At 30.1% G+C, this 25,617-nt stretch overlaps 2 protein-coding genes across 2 annotated transcripts; both read right to left on the reverse strand.

Annotated features, from left to right (window-relative positions):
• Nucleotides 1-1,316: 1,316 nt before the first annotated feature.
• LOC129906016 (odorant receptor 22c-like) lies at nucleotides 1,317-7,111 on the reverse strand. The gene is made up of 7 exons (XM_055981644.1): nucleotides 6,683-7,111; nucleotides 2,355-2,544; nucleotides 2,083-2,298; nucleotides 1,845-2,010; nucleotides 1,676-1,774; nucleotides 1,459-1,611; nucleotides 1,317-1,402 (listed from the first exon to the last, which is right to left on the reverse strand). The coding sequence occupies exons 1-7, from the start codon at nucleotides 7,014-7,016 to the stop codon at nucleotides 1,352-1,354; spliced, it is 1,209 nt and encodes a 402-aa protein (XP_055837619.1). The 5' UTR covers nucleotides 7,017-7,111; the 3' UTR covers nucleotides 1,317-1,351.
• A 4,801-nt stretch (nucleotides 7,112-11,912) lies between these two features.
• Nucleotides 11,913-22,466, reverse strand: LOC129906003 (uncharacterized). Its single transcript, XM_055981627.1, has 10 exons — nucleotides 21,543-22,466; nucleotides 17,876-18,165; nucleotides 16,198-16,833; nucleotides 15,961-16,137; nucleotides 15,739-15,899; nucleotides 14,060-14,201; nucleotides 13,081-13,998; nucleotides 12,862-13,021; nucleotides 12,547-12,803; nucleotides 11,913-12,480 (listed from the first exon to the last, which is right to left on the reverse strand). The coding sequence occupies exons 1-10, from the start codon at nucleotides 22,354-22,356 to the stop codon at nucleotides 12,121-12,123; spliced, it is 3,915 nt and encodes a 1,304-aa protein (XP_055837602.1). The 5' UTR covers nucleotides 22,357-22,466; the 3' UTR covers nucleotides 11,913-12,120.
• Between the last annotated feature and the right edge of the window lie 3,151 nt (nucleotides 22,467-25,617).

The raw sequence follows: 25,617 nt of genomic DNA on the forward strand, positions 1-25,617 counted from the left end.
ATGTCTGTTGAATAAAGAATTTATCTTGGGCTTTATTTAGCTGTGAGAATTGGGGCACATCTTTGAAAATAGATGAAAAGTTGCAAAACAAAAGAATAAATGGTGTTTAAAACATTTATAAATATTGACAATTTACAAACTTCCACCAAGCGTTGAACTGTGAATTTAATTTTTGCGTTTACATTCACTTACAATTTTTTTCATCATCAATAAGAGTTGTGTTTTATTTTAATTGTGATCCAGATCAGATCATTGTATTTATTTGCGAAACCATAACAAAACAAAATCCTGCTTTTGTTGTAAAGCATATAAAAACAGTGATCTGATCTGGATCACGAGGAAAATCAAATACAGCTAAAGTGAAATATATTGAAAAATATTGATTTTCTCAGTACACACTCATAATTTTGCATTACTTTCCCAATTTTCTTTCTTTATTTTCAGTTTTTGATTTTTTTTATTTAAAAATGTACTGTCAAAAATTTAACCTTGGCTAAATATTTAACCCTATTCACACACGGCCTTATATAGTGTGTAAACAATCGCAATTACAACAAATGGTATGCCAACTATATTTGAATCGTAATTTTTTAATTTTGTGTTTATGTTTCTAAAAACACTTCTTAATGAAATAAATCAAGTTAGCTACTAAGGTATGCAGAGTATTGAGCTTCATTTAAGCCCCGAAACAAAATCCTCTCGAAAATACATTTGATCTAAGATTTTGGATAGAATTTTGTATGCTAGCTAAAATTAAGCATATATTTTAAGCACTTTACAATTTTTTTTTTTTTTTTTATTATCTTGGATATAAGTTTTTTTAGTCCTGGTCATGTTTTTATCCTGCGTTTAGATTATTTGAAATATCGGTCAACACCTCCAGAAATGCCTTCACAGATGGTGTCACCTAATTTATACTTAATGTTTGGTGTTTTATTTCGATTAGCAATTAGAATAAAATTAAAAAAACAAATGTTACACATACACCACAGTGACCCATTTTGACGGCCCTTTTTGATAGGCTGTATCTTTGAGAATATTGTTTTCGATATTTGCAAAAGAGATAACAAATGAAAAGAATTATTTTAAGAAGTACATATTTTTGAAAATGTCAAAATATTTGTTATGCGATTATTTACGAATCCAGGGATGAAGAAACATAAAATAATTACGCTATTTGACAGGCTATTCAGACAGGCTAATCTCGAAATCCACCTTCTAGCACATCCATCTACCATATATAAAAATTAATTTTTATAGAATTTTTTGAAAGCTTTATTCTTGAATAAAAAAAAAATTAAAGAGATCTAAATTTAAAGCATCTAAAAATACTGCTAAGAGCTGCAAAATTTTACATAAAAGCTAGAAGCATTGTAAAATACGATCCAGATGTTTGAATTATCTAAAAAGAATTATTTAAATATTATCAAATACTTTGAAAAAAGTAACCCAACTTACCGATGAAAATAGCGGCAATGATGGACTAAAAAATGGAGCATTCAATAAGCTTCCTTTTTGGGATTTCATCAAAATCAAAAGAACTAATTGTTTAACGTTCGCATTACATTGATACCACTCACAGAAATATAAAACTTCAGATAGTTTAACACACTAAATATGAATATTTTTAAAAATTATACATAATTTAAGTTTGTAGAAAATTTAACGAATTTACATTTTGATTGACACTTTCAGCTCCATAACAATAGGTATAAAGTTGACTGCATGCTCCCAAAGCATAAGTCAAAAATATCATTCTTGTTATTCCAGTGCTCTTAAAAATTTTAAGAAAAGTATAAGAGATAAAAAAAGTACTAGAATATGCAAAAATTACAAACACTTACCAAAACTATATTCACCAAAACTATTCCCAATTCAATGCTGGCAAATAGAAAATGTCCAAAAATTATTAACTTATAAATTTGATTGAAACGCTCGAACATAACGATGATTTGCTGTTGGCGTTTAACAAGAAAGCTTAGCTCATCATAAAGAAGATCATTATCTCTCCTGAAAACGACATTTTTGTTGTTGTTTTTGAAATATGTAAGCTAACGTCATTTATATTTGTTTTGTTCTTACGGTTTCTTACTCTCAGTGATATTAGTTTTAAAAGCAGTTTTAAAATCTTCTTGTAAACATTCATACGAAACAGATATGTACATACAAAAACACATAAATATTCCATCAGCTCCTGATATTCCAAATACTGTTACATTTCCCGAATGAGCTAGAAAACAATAAACAAGCGAATACACGAACCTATCGTTGAGTTGTGTCATATCCTGGTATGGTAAACTGTAATAAATTGTTATTAAAGTGCAACAAATAAGATTTGTAGTATAGTAACTTACGCAGCTTGAAAGGGCAAACTAACCCAGGTGTCTTTATTGCCTGTGAATCTTTGATATACCCAAACTATAATTGGCTGTACAGTGTATAGGAAACTTGTAGATAAGCCCAGTATAAATAGCATTATGCACCAAACCGTTGTAAACACTGATATCTTGCCAATCATTAAATTCTTTTGTGCATCCCTAGCATCTAAAAAAGAAAATGATTCAACTTAGTTTCTTATAAGTACATATAACGTTTATTTTGAAAAGGAGATAGGTAAGTAAACTTTTTGGTGAAATTGAGTTAATAACGGTTTTATGCCCGTCTTTGTATTCTCCATACCCCTTGGAAATAACACTTGCGTTAATTTATTCCTTTTGATTTAATGATCAAATTTATTTTCAAAAAAGTTATTAAATTATATGGACTTACCTATTAGTAGAGTAACTAACTCTCAAAAAATGACAATATTAGGGAACCCGGCCGAAGGCCGAACAGCTCTGATTTTGATGATCTTTTTTTTCAAACGTCGGTAATTGAAAATACTTTAAAGTCTATAGATTGAAATTAGCCGCTTTTGCCGTTTTGTTTTTTTTTTTAATTTAATTGAAGATTTTTGTGAACAAAAAAATTGTTTTCCAAAAAATTTGCTTAAATTTCATAAATTTACTATTGCCAAAAGATTGTCTAGGCAATTAAATAAAAACAATTATATGGGAACAAAGCACAATCTTCCATCGTTTAGGCGATAGATGCAATTTTCTTACAAAAAAAAAATATTTGAACACAACACCTACAATATTTAAATATACATTTTTTAAAATCTAGAAGCTTATTCATATTTGTAAAATTAAAATTAAGTAAATTCAGGAAAGGGTTTTCGAAAAAATGGTAATTAAAGTCAGATTTTTCAAAAAAAAAAATTATTGAAAAATTTTTACATGATCTTTTAAAACTTTTTCTTAACATAAAATGCATTTATTTTTCAATTTTTTTTGGGCCACATTTCTTAGTATTTGAAATTATAAAAAAATGTCAATATGTATTACAATTTATGAAAAAAATTAAAAAGTATTTCTTTTTCGAAGAACTTTTTTAATAGAAGTTTTGAAAAAAAAAATTAACTAATTTTTTTAAAGTTCAACATTTAAATATAAAGTTATTTTTTCTTCATTCAATAGCCCTTATTGTTGAAAGTAAAATAGCTAAAGTTTATAATGTTCTTATTTGCCAAAGTCTTTGATTAAATCAATTATTTCAATGCAAAAATTCAGTTTTTAACGAAAAATCCAATGAAATTGGAGTAATTTTTAATTTTTTTTCAAAACTATCATATATGTATATTACCTTTTCTTCTTTGGAATAAATTCCAATCATATCTATGGCCAAAATATTTTTAAAAATAAATTCATATTTTATTACGAAAGAGTTTGAAAAAAAAAACCATTTAAATTTTTTTTAATAACATTTTTTTTTTTTTAATTTTGAGTTTAAGGACTATTTTTTCAAAAACTATTCATACAATTTTGTGGATTTAAATTTTATAGACATTAATGAGCTTTTGGCTTTTTTAAAATGTGTTTTTTTAATATTGTAGGTGTTGCTGTTGTGTTCAAAATATTTTTTTTGTGTTTCAAGTCAGTTTGTGAGAAAATTGCATTTATCGCTTAAATGATGGAAGATTGTCTTTTACTTTCAAAAATATTTTTTCCTTAAATTACCTAGAAATCTTTTGGTATAATTTATTTTATGACTATCTAAGCAAACAAAATGGTTTTGTTCAAAAAAAAAATTAATTTTAATTAAAAAAAAAAAAAACAATACGGCAACATCGGTTATTTTTAACCAACTTTCAACTTTCGATGCGATAAAAGTCGATCGAATCGAATCTGTTTTGTTATTGGTTAGTATCTACTTTGACAAATATATTCGCTATTGTTAATCCTGAACTTAATTTGAGTTAATAGCAAAATTGTTAATGAAAAAAATCGAATTATAAAAATACACAATAAATACCAAAATTTTCGAAGATCGACTCGCTGCAGTAAGGGGGTGTAAAAGAAAAATACTTAAAAGGTTAGATTAGATTAGATTCTTCCTTTATTCATTAGATAAATTACAATTTTTTTTCTATTGGAAATACGGACATGACAGACGGCAGTCTGCCGGAAATGACATTTCAGTAAAATAAATAAAATTATATAAAGAGAAGATGTATCAAAAAGATTTACAATAAATTTGAAATAATAAATTACATAAATAAATATTATACAAAATATAAGACAAAAGCTTATATTAACATAGATATGAGAAATAAATTTGTATATAATTTTAAATTTTAAGTATTAAATATTAAATTTTAAATTTTAAAATTTTAAATTTTCAATTATTTTAAATTTTTAATTTTTTTTAAATTTTTTAAATTTTTTAAGTTTTTTTTTTTTAATTTTTAAAAAATTTTTTTAAAATTATGGAAGAACGAGAAACGTTTCAGCAATTTTAATGATTTGCAACATAAAAACTAGTAATTTTAATGATTTAAAACATAAAAAAAATATAAAAAGAATATCAATTTTAATGATTTGAAACATAAAGATTTGATTAAAAGCAATAATTTGCAGCCCTTAAATTGAATAGAGACTTGTTGTAAGAACTAATTTAACAAAAAACTATTACGATAAGTCATAGCATGATTGCAATATTTATACAAGGTGAGCCAACCACGGGCGCCATTTAATATTTCGTAAAGACTATTTACGGACAGAAAACTTTCTTGGAAATGCAATCTTCGGATTTCTTGTAGAATTGGGCATACAGCAATGAAGTGGTAAATATTTTCAGACTCTCTCCTGTTACATAGATCACAAGTTTGCTGAAGATCGAAATACTTAAAAGTTTTACCATCCTAATTTACTTTAAATACGTCTTAAGTTGGACTTCTCGTCATATGACTTTTGGCCTTTAAGATGCTAACAGGTGAAACGTCAGCATGAGTCACACTTTTTCGTGCATGCAGCTAGTGTTCATCGATGTCATATGGATTTATCACGTTAAAAACGTAAAATTTCGAAAATAACAATTTTTCGTATATAACTCATAAACGGTGGTATTGAAAAGAGCCTCCGCAAAATCTGCTGTGATTCTGAATAAAATGAGTTTTTTTTTTTTTTTTCTTAGAGCCATCAGTTAAAAAAAATTATTTCAAAATGCAAAAATTGTAGATTTTTGGTCTTACTCTTAAAAAGATTGGATTTTGTAAATTATGGTTCATAAGTGTTCAGGTTTGGACTAAGGTACTTGGCAATTTCAACTAGACTTGAGTTATAAACTTTTACCTGTAGTAGCCTCGCTCTCCCCTATACCAAATTTATTCTTAATTTTGTTTTTTTTTTAAGACTGGAACGATCTTGAAATTTTTGTCTGAAAATGCATCTTTTAAAAAATAAATTTTCGTACTTTTTAGGAGCTCAAATTCATTTATTAACTTGTTTTTTTTTTTTATTTTTTTATTTAAAGAAGAACTTTTATGTTCTTTTTTTTTAATTTTTAACAACAAGTTTGTACATAAAAAGTTTTATAAAAAATTAAACAACTTGAACTCTAAAGGCCAGTATTTGTGTGACCCATTTGTGCATTTTATTCTAAAAAAAAAAGCTCGAAATATATTAGGTAGTGGAGTAAAATTAGATTTATACTTCGGAGTCCAGGGAAAGTCGATGAATCTGTAAAACGAGTATAGGGCTGCATTATTAAAAGGTCAAATAAGAATGTTAAAAAAAAAAACAAATTTCACCGCTCTCGATTACAACCATTTTTAAGGACCGTTTATAGAAAAATATACCATTCCGTATAAAATCGTTCATTTTCATGTTACTATAGTTTGGCGTCTATTAAAGATATCTTTTTTTTATTGAAACTATAAAGCTTAAGAATAGTAATTTTTGAATAAATATTAAAAAATTACGTATTAATTATCCCTGAATTAAAAACAATTTTTGAAAAACTGGTAAGTTTGCTGATTTTTCTTGGTTTTTGAGTGGCTCCAAAACCTTGGCTATTATATGTAAAAACCAAATATTAAATATAGATATTTTTCAACAAAATAAATCTTAAGTCAATGCTGTATTCCTTATGCAATAATTTTAGGCTTAAAGTTTTGAGTTTTTTGAAAAACCCCACATTTGAGACTGTCTTAAAATATGAAAACAAAAATTTAGATTTGTCTATACGTGACAGCGGAATGCAATAAATATACTCTCTCATATCAATTTATAGGTCTGTTATACACAGAAACCATGTAACAGTTGTTAAAAATAAGGAAACACTCGAAACTACGTTCACTCACCAGCACTTAGATGTTCATAGAGTTCATTCAAAAGAGTCGCCAATTCTTTGCGAAAGAATAAAAAACATGACAATTTAATCATAGTCACCATCTTCGTTAGACTAGGACATGCAGCATCGAGCGCTTCTAATGGTTCACTTCGTATAAACCAAGCAAATCGTATTTCACCAATAATCGCCGTCAATAGAGCACTCGAATTTATTATAATTTTTACAATTGTCATACGATTTAATGGATCCAATGGCCATATTCCCAGATATATCAATGTCCATTTGGCCATACGAAAAAATCCAATTTCCAAAGGATCAGAACGTGAGAATCTAATTAAAGCCATTTTAAATAATTTTGTTATTGAAGTGAATTTATTTTTAACATTGTGTGTCCTTTTATAATAATAATTTACAAAGAGATTAACAAATTATTCGTGTTTTTGCGTTTACCTCAACGATGAAAGAGTTCAGTAAAAGTTGTTTGGTGCGTTCTGCGTTGGTTGGGATAATTACAATTAAATTATTTATGAATGTGGACGGGATATATGCATGCATGCCTATATTATATGCAGTAGGCAGAAGCCCTTTACACATGATTCGATATTATCACTGAACTTTGAAAGTTTTTACTTAATTTGCTTATCATTATTAATTTGTTATTGGTACTTAAGCCGCGTTTCGCGTATATAATTTTTTGATGATGATTTCAATTAAAAAGTTTTGTCTAAAACTCGTTTTCTATTAAAATGTAATCAAGGCGGGAGAGGGTAATTTTATAACTTTCTAAAATGTCTTTTATGTCTGGGGTTCAACTTAAAGGTACACTGTGGCGTATGTGTAACCTTTTTTAAAGCAAATTGTTCTATTCGCGTGCAATAAATCAGAATATTTCGTAAAACATCGGGTTGTAAGGTGGAGCAGTAGTGCCTTTTGTTCTTTATATTTTCAAAGGCTAGTAGTATCAGACCTAATCGAAATTCTATGATGTCGTATTGATAACTATTTGATGGCAGCGAAACGGTTTATTCGGTAATATTGGCAGTTTATTGTTTAACAATTTAAGCTTTCCGAAATAACCATAAATCTTCTAATTTTAGGAAGAAGGATTAGGAAGAAGAGTGTCAAAGTATGTACGAAATAGTAACAATATGGTGAGAGCTCCAATAAGAAGAATGTAACGAATAAAAAATAATATAGCAAATACTATATATTTTTTGTACTATAATTTAAATAATAACTAATTTGAATTTCGTAAATTAAATTTAAATAAAAGATTGCCTAAAAAAATCTTAGGGTGGATTCATATCGATTAAGCAATAGCAATTTTTTGTTAAAAAAAAAAATACCGAATTGCAACACCTATAATACTAAGATATACATTTTTAAAACACCAGACATGTGTCTTAGATTAAAATTAAGTTAGTTGAAAATGAATTTTTTTGGAAAACTGGTTTTCGAACTTTAAATTATGAACAAAAAATGGCGCTACAGCCATTTTTGTAAATAACTAACATGGCTTTAGCATTTTACTAAACCGTTTACAATTTTGCGCCAATTTAAATTTAAAAAAAATGTAACTGTTTGTTTTTGAATTTCTCATAATATACCTAATACAAATAACAAATACCTTCTAAAATGTCCTTCCTTCAAAATTATTATTAATTTTCAAACTGGGGCAGTTTTTAAAACAGGTCCTTTTTAGGTTTCATGCTTATTTTTAAAAAATGCATTGTTGATGCACCTCACCAGTGTTTACAAGAATTTCACATCTAATACACATTCAAATCGAAAACCCATCCCAGATACCAATCATTTTATGTTATCACTCAACACTCACATCCCCATAATTTGAATGGTTTCTTTTTCTTTTATGTGAATTTGATTTTAGGCACATGATCTTGGGTTATTTTTCGATGCTGAATCTAATGGAACTAAAACCAAGAAAATCTGACTTCCCTGGAAAAAGTTTTGGCCGTTTGACATTATTTGACATTATTAATAACACCGGCACACAAAAAAAAAAATTTTTCATGAACCAGAAACCAGACCTATCTTTCTATATGTTTTTGGGACCGCTGAATCGGAATTTCAAGTCCGTTTGGCCCTGTCACCCTCCAGTTTTGAGTAATATGCAAAAAACTCAAAAAAAGGTAGTTTTTGGGGTCTTTTTTACACTTTTCTCAAAACTGGAGGGTGACCGGGCAAAACGGACTTGAAATTCAGATTCAGCGGTCCCAAAAACATATAGAAAGATAGGTCTGGTTTCTGGTTCATACAACTTTTTTTTTTGTGTGCTAGCACTGTCGCGACATGTCGCTGTCATACCCGGCACACAAAAAAAAAAGTTTCATGTACCAGGAAGCAGACCTATCTTTCTATATGTTTTTGGGACCGCTGAATCCGATTTTCAAGTCCGTTTTGCCCGGTCACCCTTCAGTTTTGAGAAAAATGCAAAAAACTCCAAAATAGTCATAAAAATTCAAACAAAATGCACTCACAGCTCAAAACTGGAGGGTGATGGGGCCAAACGGACTTCAAATTCGGATTCAGCGTGCCCAAAAACATATAGAAAGATAGGTCTGGTTTCTGGTTCATGACACTTTTTTTTTTGTGTGCCGGTGTAATCTACGATTGATGTCCGCCCAAAAATGTATGTACATAAGTACCTACATATTATCGTCGCTTTTTTTTTAAACTGACGTAACTCAGAAAAGCTGTTTAAAATTTTCAAGTTTTCAATTTTCCATAATATTTTCATAAATTTAAGAAAAAGAATCAGCTGTATAATGGGATGCAAATGGGTTGGGGTCAAAATTCTGCCGGGGTCAAAATTCTTTTGTCAAAATTCTGCTTTCAAAATTGTGCTTTACAAAATTCTGCTTTCAAAATTCTGCTTTTCAAAATTCTGTTTTTCAAAATTCTACTTTTCATAATTCTGTTTTTCAAAATTCTGTAAAAAATTAAAAAAGGGTTTGGAAAATGTTAAAAAATTCTGTAAAATCTTCTTCTTGAAAAATTATCTGCTTATTTGATTACTTACCTAAATAATTTGCCATTCTTTGTTTTATAAATGAATAAATTTGAAAATATTAAGAAAAGGTTTTTAATACTAAATGGGCAGGTTCAGAAACGTTAGGGACTAAATATTTAGGTAATTTCTCGGCCTCTGATTGGTCAACTGTCAAAAAAAATCATTCCAATTTAGGTAATTTTATTGGAAAGCTAACTGGAAAATTAGGCAAGAAAATTTTACCTAAAAATCTAGGAAAGTTTTTTTTGTCAACATGACAGCTGATTGTTTTTAATTATAGAATTTCGTTAGCAAAATAGAATTTATTTGTGTGAAAAACGAGTTAAAAGTGCATTATCGGTTATAATTAATATTATTATTTATTTATTAACGTAAAGTTAAATTCGGTGTTTGCCCCATGCGGTCTTAATTAAATTTCGAAATTTTACAATAACATCATATCCAAACTAATTTAGTCAATTTACTCAAATTTCCGTTCGGAAAATGACGTTGCCTAAATATTTAGTCCCTAATATTTCCTGAACGTGCCCAATATTTCCGAAAACAATTTAAAATTTTTTAATTTGTCAAATAAAGATGAATATTCAAAAATTTTAATAAGAAAAGGAATATCTTGTATCAAACAACATCGGTTCCAATAAGTTATAGATTTTATTTGAAAGAAAGTCAGTCTATTTATTTTAAAAAATATTTGCGACACTTAAACAAAAAATTTAGGAAAGTACCAATGTTGAATTACATTGCTGAGATGTATTTTTCTTTAGTCAGCGTCAGCGCATATGATATAAAAAAAATCATGTGTGCAATTCATACGTGGTTGAAGTGAAACCTTAAAAATCATTTTAAAAAAATCGAAAAAATATAACTTTTTTTTATTCCATCACTTTTTTTATATGACAACCTACAATAAATTTTATACCATCTGAAAGCTTATTGTTTCAGCTTAAAATATTAATATCGACCATGTCTATACAACATCTACAAAAAGAGCTAGAATTTTTTTAACCCAATTAGTTTTCATAAAAAAAGCAAAACAATCAATCTGTTTTCTCTTCTAACGCCATTAAATCCATTTTTTAAAAGGCAACCTATAATAAATTTTATATCATTATTATTTCACCTTTTATATGACGCTTCTACCATGCCTACAAAAAAAGTAAGAATTTTTTAAAGCCAACCATGTCGAAATTTCAAACTGAGATTACGGTACTTCCTCTACTGCTGGCTGGTCATCGGCAACAAATTTTCACAGGTGTTTTGAAGTATTTTTCAAGTTTTTCAATTAAAGATTATATAACTTGTAGAGCACGTACCGTTATGTGTGATATATTAAATGAAAGGTAAATAAATTTGTTATGTGCGTGTTTAGAAAAACATATTTTCACCGTTATCTCAGAATTTTGAGTATGAAATTAATTGAAATTTTGCACAATCATAATTTATTTAATTACCTATCTACTGTATAAATTTCATTCATCTATCTATTAAAACAAAAAAGTTATGACAGTTGATTTTTCGTTTCGCTTTTTCGTTTCATCTTGTTTCAAATCACTACGATACTAAAGAAGTTTTCACTTCAAAAACATAATTGGAAGAATTTTTTTGTTCAAGGACAATGCTGGCAGAATTTTGAAAAGCAGAATTTTAAAAAGCAGATTTTTGAAAAGCAGAATAGAAAAAAAGCAGAATTTTGCAAAACAGAATTTTCGTTAAAAAAGCAGAATTTTGAAAAGCATAATTTTGAAGCCAGAATTTTGACCCGATCTCGATGCAAATCCTTTAAATTTATACTGAGTTTACAAAAATTAAGAATGTATTGTTTCCAGTATATTGGCATAAATAACTCAAAAAACAGGAATTTTGAGTTATGCCGGTTTTCTTAAACAGCGACGATATGTACGTTTTATTTTGTCATTTGGGATGTCCAAATGTTGGTTTTGACTGTGTTCATCGGCCGTTTCGTTTTTTTTTCACACGTATGAAGTAGATGATGCATTTCATTGGAGTAGAGTTAACTTTTTATCTGTTAATATGTGAATAAAAAGCTTATTCGGTTTTTTTTCACATTGTTAAAATTTATTATAACATTATCTCCCTTATAACTACTATTAGATGAAAAATGTTTTTACTTAAACTACATTAAATTCAATTTCAATTATGTTTAATAGTATAAAAGCTAGCATAAGAATTGTTATCATTGTAGAATACATTCAACTATGTACATAACAAGTATGGTATTTATTTTAAGTATATTATGTAGTACGCTTAATTTAAATTATGTAAATATTTCTACTAATTTTAATTTGATTAATATCTTAAATTTACAAAAATATAAATTACACATTTTCAAATACATATAAACTATATATTCGAGTTTTTTTTATCTGCCAAACAGTGTTATATTTAATTTATGATTGTTAAGTCAACAACATATATTCCAGCCTATCAGAGCATTTCTTTAGACTTTTACTTGGGCCTGATTCATTATTTTCATCAACTTGTTGTTGTTCATCAACAAAAGAAACATTATCATCATCATTTTCACTCTGATCTTCTGTGGTAGAATGTTTTCTCTTTTTTGGTGTCGATGTCAATTTAACACTTTGACGATATTTATTCCAAAATTCTGCTGGTTGAGCAAAATCAATAATATTTGGAAAATGTTGTGCCAATGCTTTAGCTAATTCATCTATAGATTTTTTAATTAAATCATTTTTAGTGGAAAGATTTTCTGATATTGTTATTACATGAACAATTGATTTTTCCAAAGTTGTCAACTAGATTTTGAAAAGAAAAACAAAAATTAATTAACTTTAAAATATTTGATAATGAGGAAAACTTACAGCATCAGCCATTGTAACTACATGACGTCGTTTTCCTCTTCCTTTGCCTTGAACTGGGGTAGCATTACTAGTCGATGGGGCAGGATCAGCTGAAGGATTTTCTGAAATATCTCCTTGCTCATCATTTCCATCCTCGGCTTGTTGATGGTCGACTTCTTTTCTTTCCTTCTGGCAAATTCGCTTTAGAATAAAGAGAATATCACTGACCAACGCAGTTCCTTCAGGCGATTCAATATGATGGTCATTTTGAGATTTTTCTGAGGAACCAAAATTAGTGAGTGATTTAAAGAAAACGAAACCCGAATGGTTTCTTACCTGCAAGTATTTTCAAATTATTGAAATACATAATCAAATGCACGTCATCAATGCTCTGCATAAAATGATCATACAATTTGTTGCGAGTCTTTCGTTTATCATCACCCTTGAGCGGTGATTTGATCATATTTTCTGTGAAAGTATCCAATCCTTCAAAGTTCTTAAAGAAAAAAATATACAAAATAAAAATCAAACCAAAATTAAGAATTTTCTACTAACCGGATACTCATTCAATACAAACGGACACTCTATCAAACATTTATGAAAGAGAGCCGGGTTTTTACTAGCAATAAATTCGGTAAAAAATGCCATCGCCTTGTCAGATAAATCTTGATTTTCATCCAATATCACACCCAACATAGCCAAAAGCAACGATCCACGTAACTTTAGTTGATCTTGAAGCACGAGAGAGGCAAAACTTTTAAAAGTCTCCAAACGATTGATCAGAAACGGTGATGAGAGTTTTTCTAAAATCCTTTCCAGTATAGTCTCAACAATTTGAGTGTGTTTTTTGCAAAGATCAGCAACAGCTACTAGAATCGTATTGACTATCGGTGGACGATCGATAGCTTTAAGAATTTTCCCATACAAATTGCATGTTTGGCCAGCGACTATAGAATCACGAATTGAAAATCGCCCCGAAATCAAGATCATCGAATTGAAAATTCGATCGTTATCGGTTTCAAGTTCGGATTCGGGAAGATTTACACAAGCTAAAATGTATTTGTGGATGAATAAGACTATGGTAGGATGGGGGCGTTGTTTGATTTCCAAATTGGCTTCTGAATATGAATACAAATGTGACATGTAAACGGATCGATTTTCTGGAAAGTTTGACATTTCTTCGAGAAGCTTTGCTTCCAAAAAATTATGAAGTTCAATGACCCATTCATGGTTTGGAGTATCAGGTACTTGAGTTGGTGTTGATCTTATTTTATTTTCACGCGACCGATGATCAATGGTGGCAAGGAAATCAAATGCTTTGTCAATTACTGGTGGAATAATCATGCCCGATTTGATGGACTGCATTAAATGTTTGAAGACATTATTTAAGGCTGAGTAACTGAAATCTTTGGCACAAGTGTTGAGAACTTCCAGAGCTATTAAGAGATTTTGTTCATTGTTCCATTCTTTTGACTGAAAAAATATTGAAATATGTGAAATTTTCAAGTCTTTTGGATAGTTTTAAAGTTTTTACCGAATGATATGAGATAAAACAATGGATTAAGGAATCTGGTTCTTTACTTTTAATTTTACCGCAGATGAAATTCAAAAGTATCCATGCTTCGGTAGAGTTTGAAGCCAGGATATGAGATTCGATTGTGCTGATGATTTGTTGGCTGAAATAATAGAGAATATTAATATTGTAGTTTATTTATAGAAATATAATAGAAATAGGGAATGAGTTATAGAATACAGAATAGAGGTACATAATTCCAACAATAACCGAAACGCTTTGAGACCATGGAGCTCGTTTTCGTAGAACATCCAATATATTGACGCGGAATGTTCTGGGATTAAACTTTACACGAGAAGCCGAACAATTGGTACTAGCAGGGGCATAGCTGCTGCTGTATCAGCTGTATCCATGTAACAGGGCCCCCAGAATATAGGGACCCCCATGAGACCAGGGCACAAGACGTTTGTAAAAAAAATTCACTAAAATCTATAAACCTAAAATAAAACTTGATTAATAGAGGACATGTCTCATGGGACATGCCTCATCGGACATGTCTCACGGGACAAATCTCATGGGACATGCCTCATGAACGCAAAAATCATCTGAATTTCAGATGACAAACGAAGAATCTACTTTTTTTCTTTACTTGGATTGACTTTAAAAAAAGATAAAAAAAATAGTTCAAGTAATTGTAAAAAAAAGAGTTATTTATTAATATTTTCAGTGCGATCACTTCAGTATTTGTAAAAATTATTTTGTTGGATTCATAAAATCCCTTTCTACTATCCACTTACATATGTATGATTAATTTTGCTTTGGTCCCCAACTTCATTAAGTTTTTTTTATTTCATTTATTCCATGTCTGCACATAAACATGCGAAGGAAGAACACAAAATTATATTAATTACATATGCATTGTAATATCAATCCAACAAATAACTGTTATAACAAATGTCCAAACAAAAAAATGCTTAAAAGAGACTGAATATTCCCTTTTTAATGACGATTTTAAATTTAATGGAGTCAATAAATTGGACCTTAAACTCGTATGAGTTAATAAATATTAAGTTTGACAAAAGACCTAATACTTTTTTTTTAACAACCAATAAAGTTTGAGACGAATCACGTCTCGAATGTGCATTCATAGTATTTAGAAAGGGCATTATTTGCGCTCATAATAATAATTGTTGTATTCAATTTTTTCATTTCTTATTCAATAAAATGAACATTTTGAAGAATTAGATAAGTTAAGTCTTAACTGAAAAACAAACTTGATAGCACGGGAATATTTTGTAAAAGAGGGAAAAATTAAAATTCTTCGGGCAATTTTTGATTATGTCTGCATTGAAGGCGATTAAAGAAGAAGATACAACAACGAACTTTTCGGGTTGTACGAGGCAAAATCATATTGATGCTTCGACAAACTACCTTCAGTTATTTATAATAATAGCCACCAGAAAAAAAATCACATTTTTACCGTATATTTACTAAGTGAATCTTTCTTGAGACTTAGGGCCATTTGCTGAATCGAATCTTAAATAATTTATGTTGAACATAAACTCTTATTCCCTACTTTTTTCTCTGCGTTAACTGTCACATAAGGATTTAGCTAGAACTTAAATGCTTAAGTTTCGATTCAGCAAACGGGTCTTAATGAGAGAATGAGAAATCTTAATCGGAGATATAAATGTACTTACTTAATCATTTGCTTTTTCAGTGCCAAGTGAAAACTATATTGCAAGTAGAGTCTGGATTGTGTAATCAGCAATGTCCGTATAATCACCCATGGCATAAAATGTTCAGCTTTATTCGTTTGATCGATGCCTTTTATATTTACCAGCACCCTCTTCCTGAAACACTATTCAGAATCTCTATTTTAAATTTCACCAAGATTTACAATATAAATATCTTAAACGAACCTCTAAAGCAAGTTCTATATTTTTAGGATCACTGTCCTGCAGCATGGGTGTAATTATTTTACACCACACAAATATCACTGGATAGCAATTGGGATATGTTTCCAAAATAGAGTCAACCATAATCATGGTTTGTTTGCGAACCAATAGAGTTGGTTCATTAACGAGCTGGCATGTTTCCTAAGAAAGAGATTTAACTTTTACTTTTTTTGTTAAATTAAATAATAAACTAATACAAACCTTTACAAAATTTGTATTAAATATAATCAAAGGATTAATTTTAACAATGGCTTCAATAAACATAACAGCAGCTCGTCTCAAATGCGAAACGGGATTCGAAAATAGCGGATAAATTTGTTCAGGTAAATGCAGAAAACTCAAAATGACAATTTCAAAACCTGTAAAGGTGTACTCCGGATCGGGAGTCTTTGGTTTGCTATAACGTATTTCATTCTCTAAAGCTCTTGGTTCATCGGGCAATTTAACATCAGAATCATTGACTTGAGCATATTTTATACCTTCGATGAGTATCTTTTTTGTATTTGGTGATCCCTTGATGAGTCCCTGTTGGATAGCTTGTATTGCTTTTATTTTTATACTATTATTCGTGTCACTTATACTATCAATGAGTTCCTTAATGATATAGACTTCACGTGGTGTTTCTGAGACTTGATGACGAAACATTTCCCAATCGACTTTGGACTCGAGGAGAATTATTTTGGAAAAAAGATCTACAGCTCTAGATCGAATGCTTACTTCATCGGCGTAGACAGCTTCGGATAGAAAATCGACAATTGATGCATTGCAACGGGTAAATAAAGCTGCATCATATTTGGCAGCATAATCGAGAGCGCGTTGGGTTTGCTCCGTTTTCCACTTGAAAAAAAGAAGTTATTTTTTTTAATTAAAGGGACTATACAAAAGCGTAAAACAGCATTTTTCAGTACAAACAAAAAAAACACTTAAAAATGCGATCAAAAAACAATCTGTTTGTTTGGGCTAGTAAAAATGACAGAGCACCAGTTCCTGTATTTGGAATGTGAAATAGTGTGAATCTAGCCTATTCATATAAATTGAAGAACTCACGTTTATTAACCCCCTGAAAAATATATATAAAGCCGGGAATTAAAGCTACCAGACTTTTGGTTTCATTATTTTTACCAGGGCAAAGGTGAAATTCAAGATAACGAATGTGCCAATGAACTTGTCACTCAAGCTTTAATCCTTCATGACTCCAAGGCGGTTAGAGCCAACAAAAGCTAAATCTAGGCCAGTTAAAGGTAGGGCAATAGCTTTAATAACTGGACACTGAGGTGAGTATCATCCTATCATTATCATCGGTATACCGTATAATGTCTATTGTCGAAGTTTTAAGGATACATAGAAGAAATAACCTAGCCTCTCTCTCTAATACAAATATTGAAGACCTAATAATCTACCAAACCAAAAATTCAATGGCTCTTACATACCGTAACGACAAATATCGTATTTTTTCTTGGGAAAACTAAATATTTTTGATATATGTAGAGAAAGAATTGAAGAACAGTTTTTAAAAAATATGTGGAGAAAACCATCGGGGCCGGAATGAAATTCATCATTAAGTTGAGATAACTTCCATTCCAATAAGATAAGGTTTAATGACATTAGGGTGAATAATTTAAGGCCTCGTTGTCAAAAGGGGCACAGCATTTTCTTTAATAGTTAAAAAATTGAAGAATGGCTTCAGTAATAGCTGCTTTCCTTTGGAAATATTTATCTACTGCTTAGTACTTAAAACTGCTTTTGCTATACTGAAAAAGTAGTTCAAAGCAGCTTTCAGTACTAAGCAGTAGATTAATATTTCCAAAGGAACGCAGCTAATAAGATTGTTTCAAGTTTTTTTTTTCAAACAGCTTTAATAAAAGAAATTGTAACTTACGCCCTTTTCTGGATTTGTTATCACACATTGTATATAAAACTCCAAGACTTCCGAAACAATTCTCGGAAATTTTCCAATGATCTTAATAAACCAATCAGAAATGTGTTCACATCCATTTGTCTCCATGCTCGATGATGTTGAAGCAGAACCACCTTTTGGTTTTGAATTGTAAACATGCAAGAACAATGTCATATTCATGATCTTGAGAAGAGTTTCCTTGGGATCGCCATTATGAGCACTTACAACTTCTTCTAAGATCTCAAAATACTTTCCATGCAAATTAGCAGCATCTAAAATGATGAAATAAAAACAGAAATTAAAAAAACAAGACTGAAAACGGGCATAGTAAAAACAGTAACGGATTCTTGTAGAGGAGTCAAATAGAAGCATTTTTTTAACTATAGGAGGGAAGTCTATCTCCTCACGTTAAGAGGGAGGGGCAATTTTCTAAAAAATGACTCAAAATACGAAAAATATTTAAAAATGACGGCAACACTTACAGTTATAAATGATACTTTTCTCAAAACCCAGAGTTTCAGACTGTTTTAATTTCTAAATAATTTTTTTTAAATCATAGTAAAGGTAAAATAGGCAAAAAAAAAAAGATGGTTACACCTATGAAACTTGGCAAAAAGTTTGCTTTTGGGATAAGAACCAAGGATACAAAAGTCTATAAAAAAAGTTGGGTGTTTTTTCGCGGACAAGAGGGAGCGTGTGAAGGTCACAAATATACTGAAAAAAATGTTTGTCGAATATTATCATATGGCACAACATGTTTTCAAGGTATTTTTTGATGCTGAATCTAATGACATTAAAACAAAGTCAGATTGCTCTAAAAAAAAAGTTAAAGCCAATTAAAAACAAGGGTGCTTGTTTGTTTACTTCATCAGGTAAAATATAACCGAAACTCATGTGAAAAACATGCTACACTGATGAAATTCGGGTTGAAGGTTATAGATAAAGCGGGAACAAAGGATTCATAAAGTTCTAAAAAATATTTTTGATGAAAGTGTGATTTTTTGATGTGTTGAGTTGTGTGTGAGAAAGGTGTCATAACAGTTTACATACATTTTGTTAATTTTTTAAACTTGGTGAAAAAGTTATGTCTGTTATAAGAACTAAGAGTCTACAAAATTATCTTGAGTGAAAGGATGTTTTTTTTTCAAGAAATGATGAAATTCGGAATTAGTACCACAAAAACTGGGACAAAGTTGTTACACAAATGAAAATTGGTACAAATGTTTCATTTATAACAGAAACCAAGAATCTAAGTAGTCCAAAAAATATTTCAGGTGAAAGCGTGAAAAATCTGCGAAAAGTCCGATAAAATCAATGGTATAAAAGGTGCGCTTACGAAATTTATTAAAAATGTTGTCTTTCCCATGGGACTACGAATAATATTAGTCTATACATTTTGTTCATATGTAGATAAAAATGTGGGTATATTGGAAAAAGTAAGTAATAATAGTTGTACCCTATTGAAATTTAGCAATTATGCTACTTTTGAGATTAGAAACAAGAATCTAAAGTGTCTATAGGAATATCATGGTTAAAAGGATGTTTTTTTGAGTTAAAATAAAAATTATGGACCGCCCTAATGAAATTTGGTAAAAACGTTGAATTTGTGATAGAAAGCAAGAATAAAGAGTTTTCATAAAAATAAAATGCACGACTGGGTTGCACGAACTTGCTCTTAGAGTTCAAATTGCTAGAATAGTTACGAATTTTTATATAGAAATTTAGTCAATGTAATTATTGTAGGTGCGTATGTACATACATTGTACATATGTATATTAAATCAAAAAAAAAAAAAACATATAGAAATCGTTTTTCCAAGGAATAAAACAACATCTAAAATAAAATTGCCCTCCAAAACAAGTATGTTTTTATGTTTAGATCATTTGTTATATAAAAATGCATTTTTAGAAAATAAAATTTCAAAATCGTTAGAGCCGTTTTTTTAAAACTAATTTTTTATAAATAATTTTATCAACATCACTTATCAACATCTAATGTCGTTTTCTATTGACTTTTGAGATTTTTGTGTAAAAATTTCAGATTTTCCACTGCAAATAGAATATGAAATCTAGTTTTGTAATTGTGTACGAAATCTTTGTGTATAAAAAAAAATAAAACAACAACAAATGTTCATGTGCTTGTATGCGTGAATCTTGATAAAAATCCAGATTCAGATTCTTGAATCTCAGATTAATTTTTTTGTCATTTTTTTGAATCTCAAGACGCAAATAGATCATGAAATCTGAGATTTTACCACTATTTCCCCTCTTCACCCCCCCTTTCAGCTGTCAGATTCACAATTCTCATTCTGAAATTCGTCAATAGAAAACGACATAATATTAAAATTTCAAAAAAAAATTCAATGTCCGGTTTTCGAAATTTGATTTTTCAAAAAAAAAAAAAAATTTTATTTTTTTTTATCCAAAAATTATTTTGTTTTTTAAATTTTATTTTTGGCTAATATTAAAATTATGTATTTATGAATGCTTTTTTACAAAAAAAATCGTCTTAAAACGTACATGTGAATTTTTTTTTTAAATCGTTGGGGTCATGACAAGTACCGCTATATTTGGTCCAAAAAAATTAATTCCAAAAACTCCTCTGGAGAATCGATAAATAACGCTATATGTATACCAAGTTTGACATAAATCGGTCCATCCATTTAGGCTGTAGCTTCGTTTACAGACAGACAAACAGACAGACGATATTACAATTTGAATTCAACAAAACATGGTTTTTCAGAGCAAAAAACAAACAATAAATAAACACATTTTCTCGAATTGTTGTTTGTTTATTTTTCTTTGAACAAAAGCCTCTCTTTTGTTTTGCTCTGAAAAACCATGTTTTGTTGAATTCAAATTGTAATATTGTTAGATATAACTTCAACTTTGGAAACTTTTATACTTTTATGGAAACTGCAATATCGGGACAAGCTTTCAAAATAATAAACCAGTGTCACACCAAACAAATTTTTTTATAAAACTTGGAAACTGTTTATTAATTTGCATCAAAGTTGCGTATGAAATAGAATTTGTTTTGTGTAGTTAATCTTTTCTTATTATTAACGGCCATATTATTCACTAGTTTAAAAAATACATCTGGATGTAAAATTGTTAAATTTCAAAAATAAATCCAAATCCAAAATATTTATCCCGATTTTAACTATGAAAATAGTTGAAAAATATGACTATTTTTTTTTTTTTTTGTGTGTGATAGTGAATATTATGGATATGGATTTATTTTTTACATTTCAATTTCTTTACATCCAGTTTAGTTTTTTAAACTAGTGAATAATATGGCCGTAAGCAAAGTTTAAGTGAAAGAACAATGAAAAACAAAAAATCAATTGGGGGAGGAGGAAGCAAAATAGTATTGCAAAATAGGGATTTTTTTGAAATTAAACAAAAACTGCATTCATCAAAAACCGTAACGATTTGGGATGAACAAGTAACCGAATTCTGAGAGCAGTTAAGTTGGCCTATCAGCATATTTCGTTTAATCCATTACTTTTGGGACACCCTGTATAGTACCTATATCGTAAGTAAAAATGCTTGTGTTTGAATATTCTATAAAATTTCGTTACTATTTTCCACCCGCCTTAGTTATAGTACTCTTGCCCCTGAAAACAATTCAAACAAATAAATCTTACAAATATTAACAAATCCTTTTTCATAACTCAAATACTGCATATCAAGAAGTTTCCGAACAATTGCATCGCGAGCCGTTTTATACTCATCGAAATGAACAAAACGAAACATTAACTTCAAATCATCACAGAAAACAGTGAAATTGACCCACGTTTCTGTGGAATGTTGATGTGACAAACACCTCGCCACTCCAGGGCTTTGAATCTTTTCCATCATATTAAACACTTGCAACGACACAGATATCAACTCTTCTTCAAAGATGTGAAATCCTTTGGCGCCGGCAATTGTCAATGATAGAAAATACAAACTTGCCGCAGCTAAAGACAATTGTCTGTAGCGACGACATTTGGGATTATAATTCCCTAAGCCAACTAAGGCATAAATAAATGCCAAATAACGAGATCTTGGTGAGACTTTAATCACTTGATCCCAACAATCAAAAGTGTTGTCATAGCTGCTAGAAGATTCGCGCATTACTCGAATTGTTGTGGCGAGTTCGAGTAAAACCGAAAGAATACTTGAATCGTTTTCGGCTTGTTGAATAATTGGAATGCTGTTAAGAAGTGACTTTTTTGTGGAAGCGTCTTCATCTTCAATTCCAGATTCGGAAGAAGAGGATTTTCTTCGATTTTTGCTATTTGGTTTTTTTGGTCGACGATTAGATGGATCCGTGTCTCCTTTTGGAGCTGTTCCATCATTTTGATTGTTAGCTTTTTCTTCTTCGACTTTGAGATAAATTGCTTCGATTTCTTCCCATGACAATGTTGGATGATAGAATTCACTTAGTTTTTTGAAACAAGTTATTAGATCGCTCATTGTTATGAATTTGTGTTTTTTTTTTTGTTAAAAATTTACATTATTTTATTTACAAGAAATTTGTTTATTTTCCGTTTTTATTTATTAATTTGCGGTCAAAACTGCGTTGATTTTGTACACAAACAGAGAGAGAATTTTTTTGACATATTTGTTGTTTTTTTTTTTTTTTTTTTTAAGAGAGAGGGCTGTGTTCGCATATTCGCATACTTTAAACCATGTTTACACTTTTATCTTCATTTGTGATTTTTTTTTTGTATTTTTGATTTTCCAAACCAACGCGTTTTAAAGCCTAGTACGCAGATCGGGAAAAAATTTATTTCTCATACAAATTTTTTCTCGAGACAAAATTTAAATATTTGGAGCCGCTGTAAAGAAAAAAGATTCCACTTAATTTTGCTCGGACAAATACCTAATGTTCCAAGCATTATTCAGCTGACATTTCAGCTTCGGTTAAGGTATTACAAAAGCTACATTACATCTTCTTTTAAACTTTAGTAAGGTTGTTGGGCATGGAAAAAGGAGAACGTTATACAAGTTTGACCCTCAATAAGGATCTTAAACGAAGCTTTACCGAAGCTCTACAGAAGCTTTGAGATTTGACAGATAGCTTCGGAAGAGCTTGTATAGCTCTTTAATATATGTCTTATCGAAATTAAAAAAAAAAAAACAAAATCATGAATTTTATCTTTTGATCTGATATTATATATAACTTTCCATTAGTTTTTAGTATGGGCCTTACTAATAATCAAATTTAAAGCTCAGTTAAATATTTACAGGGCTATTCTGGAGTTGTGATGCTCACAAGTCACAATTTTTTGTGAGGTTATTTTTGTGAGGTTTCTTATGAGGTTGTCACAATTTGGTATTCTGCGAAAAACCTCATAAGAAACCTCACAGCAAATTCACCAAAGAAGAGGTGAGTTTTTATTTTGACAGCCAGCTGATTTGTCAGAACAATTCAGATAAAAAAAAAAACAACAAATTTTGAATATAAATAAAAATCTACTATTTTTTCATATATTTTCGATATATACATTCTTCCAAGGAAATATAATCAATTCCCGAAAGGCACGACATGTATTCAATATGCTCTATTCGCTGGATACAACACGCAAGCAGCTTGACTTCACAGTACACATAAAAAGGTAATATATTCCGAACTGACATTGGTCGCCAGATTGTCAAAACATGACACTTTGGCGACCAATGTCAGCTACCGAATTCTTAATTGTTTAAAATACCGACGAAAAATGCACAAAAACCGATAAACCACGCACACCACTAATTTTTAAACAATTATTTATCATTTTCCACGATGAAAAAACGAAGAAAATTTGTTATTTTTCAATTTATAATATTTTTAAATGACATTTTATAAATTAAAACAAAAACAAATTTCCTGTTTACTGCGATTGAAATATAAAAATTAAAGGCCGACCTGACAGTTTGGTGCCCATTTTTGACAAACAAATTTTGACAACGTTCGGAATATATTACCTTATTATGTGTACTGTGGCTTGACTTGGCAACCGAATGTCTGCAAAGATACATGGAAGGCAATACCAATCATTACAACGTAGACAAAATGCTAGAGTTGTAGACCTTCAACAGAGTTTTGGCCCTCGAAAGCGTCGCTCACAATATCATTGCCAACGAAGACGCCAAAAAAACATAAACTATTACCGCAAGTTTACGGTCATGTGCAAGTCATTTTTGCTGTTGATGGATTCCTATGTAGAAACTCCACAAAAATCTTTGAAGGTGCTTAGGGTGTCTTCTTGGAATTGGTTATATTGATTTTGATTTTTTTCTACAATAAGATGCAACAAAACAAAATCTAATTCAATTTTTGTTAAATCAAAAATAAAAACAAAACTTAAAATTGTTCCCAAAATATTCATGGAAACAAAAAATATCAAAACTCTAGTAATTTGTGAGTAGTGACCTGCTCTGAAGGAGATCACAATTTTAACAATTTTTATGAGGCTCACAAGTTGTGAGGGTATCCCAGAATTCGAAAAACCTCACAAAATCAAACTCACCACACCTTATGAGGTTCTTGTGACTGTGAGGTTTTCGTTAGAATACGAAAAAGTCACAAAATCGAGTTCAACTCAAGTTATGAGGTTATTGTGACTTGTGAGGCATCAGTGAGGTTGCCCAGAATAGGGCTGTTAACTGAGCTTTAAATATTTCTCCATACCAATAACCAATTTAATAGTCAGGTTAAGGGTTAACGCCACGTTAATTTTATAGTTGGGAAACTGAACTATAAACGCACGGTTAAATTTAAACGCACGATTTGCACTGTCATTTGACAGCAAAAAAAAAACATTTGTCAAGTCAACAAGTTGTTGAGAAAAATTAATTGGCGGCAAATTATTAAATAAGTAAATGGAAACATTAATTTGTTTATAAATATTTCTCTTTTTTATTAATAAATATTCATTACTTTCAGAATAGGCTGAAGAAGAAAACTTAAAAAGAAATAGATCTGCAAATATTCATCGTCGTACTTCACGATAGATGAACTTTTTTTTATGCACTTTTGGCCTTCTTGGGCTCCATTTTTTAACTTTTACAATCAAAATAAAAATATATGAAGGTATGTAGGTATTTTGTAGTAATGTTTTTGTTCGTAAGGCTCTACACCGCAGTTGTGCGTCCAGCACTCACATACGGTTCACAATGTTGGACAATGTACAAAAAGTATGAGAGTAAGCTAACGGCAGCTGAGATGAAGATGCTTCGCATGACAGCAGGAGTAACAAAGCTTGATAGAATTAGAAGTACGAAGATCCGAATAAGCCTTCATGTTAAAAATACCATCTCCCAAAAAATTGAACACGACCGACTCAGTTGGTATTGCCATGTTCAAAGGAGAGATCCTGAGAACCCCGTCAAAAAAGCAATATCATATAACGTTCTAACACGAAATAAAAAGAAAGGTAGGCCTAAGAACTCCTGGTACAAGCAAATGCAAAAACACCAGCATTCAGTTGGCCTCAGAAACGGAACAATACAAAACCGGGAGGCTTGCCGCCGATTTCTGAGGTCAACCCGGCGAACCCCACAGGCGGATCACTAGTGTGAAGCAGTGACGTGGAAAGGTTATGATCCCCTCGACATCGAGATCATAACAGCGCCGAGAAAAAAGGAAGAAGAAGAATGTTTTTGTTCGTTATTACATTATATGCAAAAAAAGTCACTTCAATGATGTCATTTTGACAACAAATGTAATAGATCTGGTAATAGAAGCAC

The sequence above is a fragment of the Episyrphus balteatus genome, chromosome 1, assembly GCF_945859705.1.
Source record: "Episyrphus balteatus chromosome 1, idEpiBalt1.1, whole genome shotgun sequence".
In the NCBI taxonomy this organism is placed as follows: domain Eukaryota; kingdom Metazoa; phylum Arthropoda; class Insecta; order Diptera; family Syrphidae; genus Episyrphus; species Episyrphus balteatus.

Excerpts from the sequence above, each read along its gene's own strand:
- LOC129906016 (XM_055981644.1), bottom strand. The coding sequence starts at position 7,016 with ATGGCTTTAATTAGATTCTCACGTTCTGATCCTTTGGAAATTGGATTT. Across the intron at positions 2,545-6,682 it reads CTATGAACATCTAAGTGCTG|ATGCTAGGGATGCACAAAAG; the intron begins GTGAGTGAACGT and ends TTTCTTTTTTAG. Across the intron at positions 1,612-1,675 it reads CTGAAAGTGTCAATCAAAAT|TGTGTTAAACTATCTGAAGT; the intron begins GTAAATTCGTTA and ends ATTCATATTTAG.
- LOC129906003 (XM_055981627.1), bottom strand. The coding sequence starts at position 22,356 with ATGAGCGATCTAATAACTTGTTTCAAAAAACTAAGTGAATTCTATCAT. Across the intron at positions 16,138-16,197 it reads TTAATACAAATTTTGTAAAG|GAAACATGCCAGCTCGTTAA; the intron begins GTTTGTATTAGT and ends TCTCTTTCTTAG. Across the intron at positions 12,804-12,861 it reads TAATTTGAAAATACTTGCAG|AAAAATCTCAAAATGACCAT; the intron begins GTAAGAAACCAT and ends TTGGTTCCTCAG.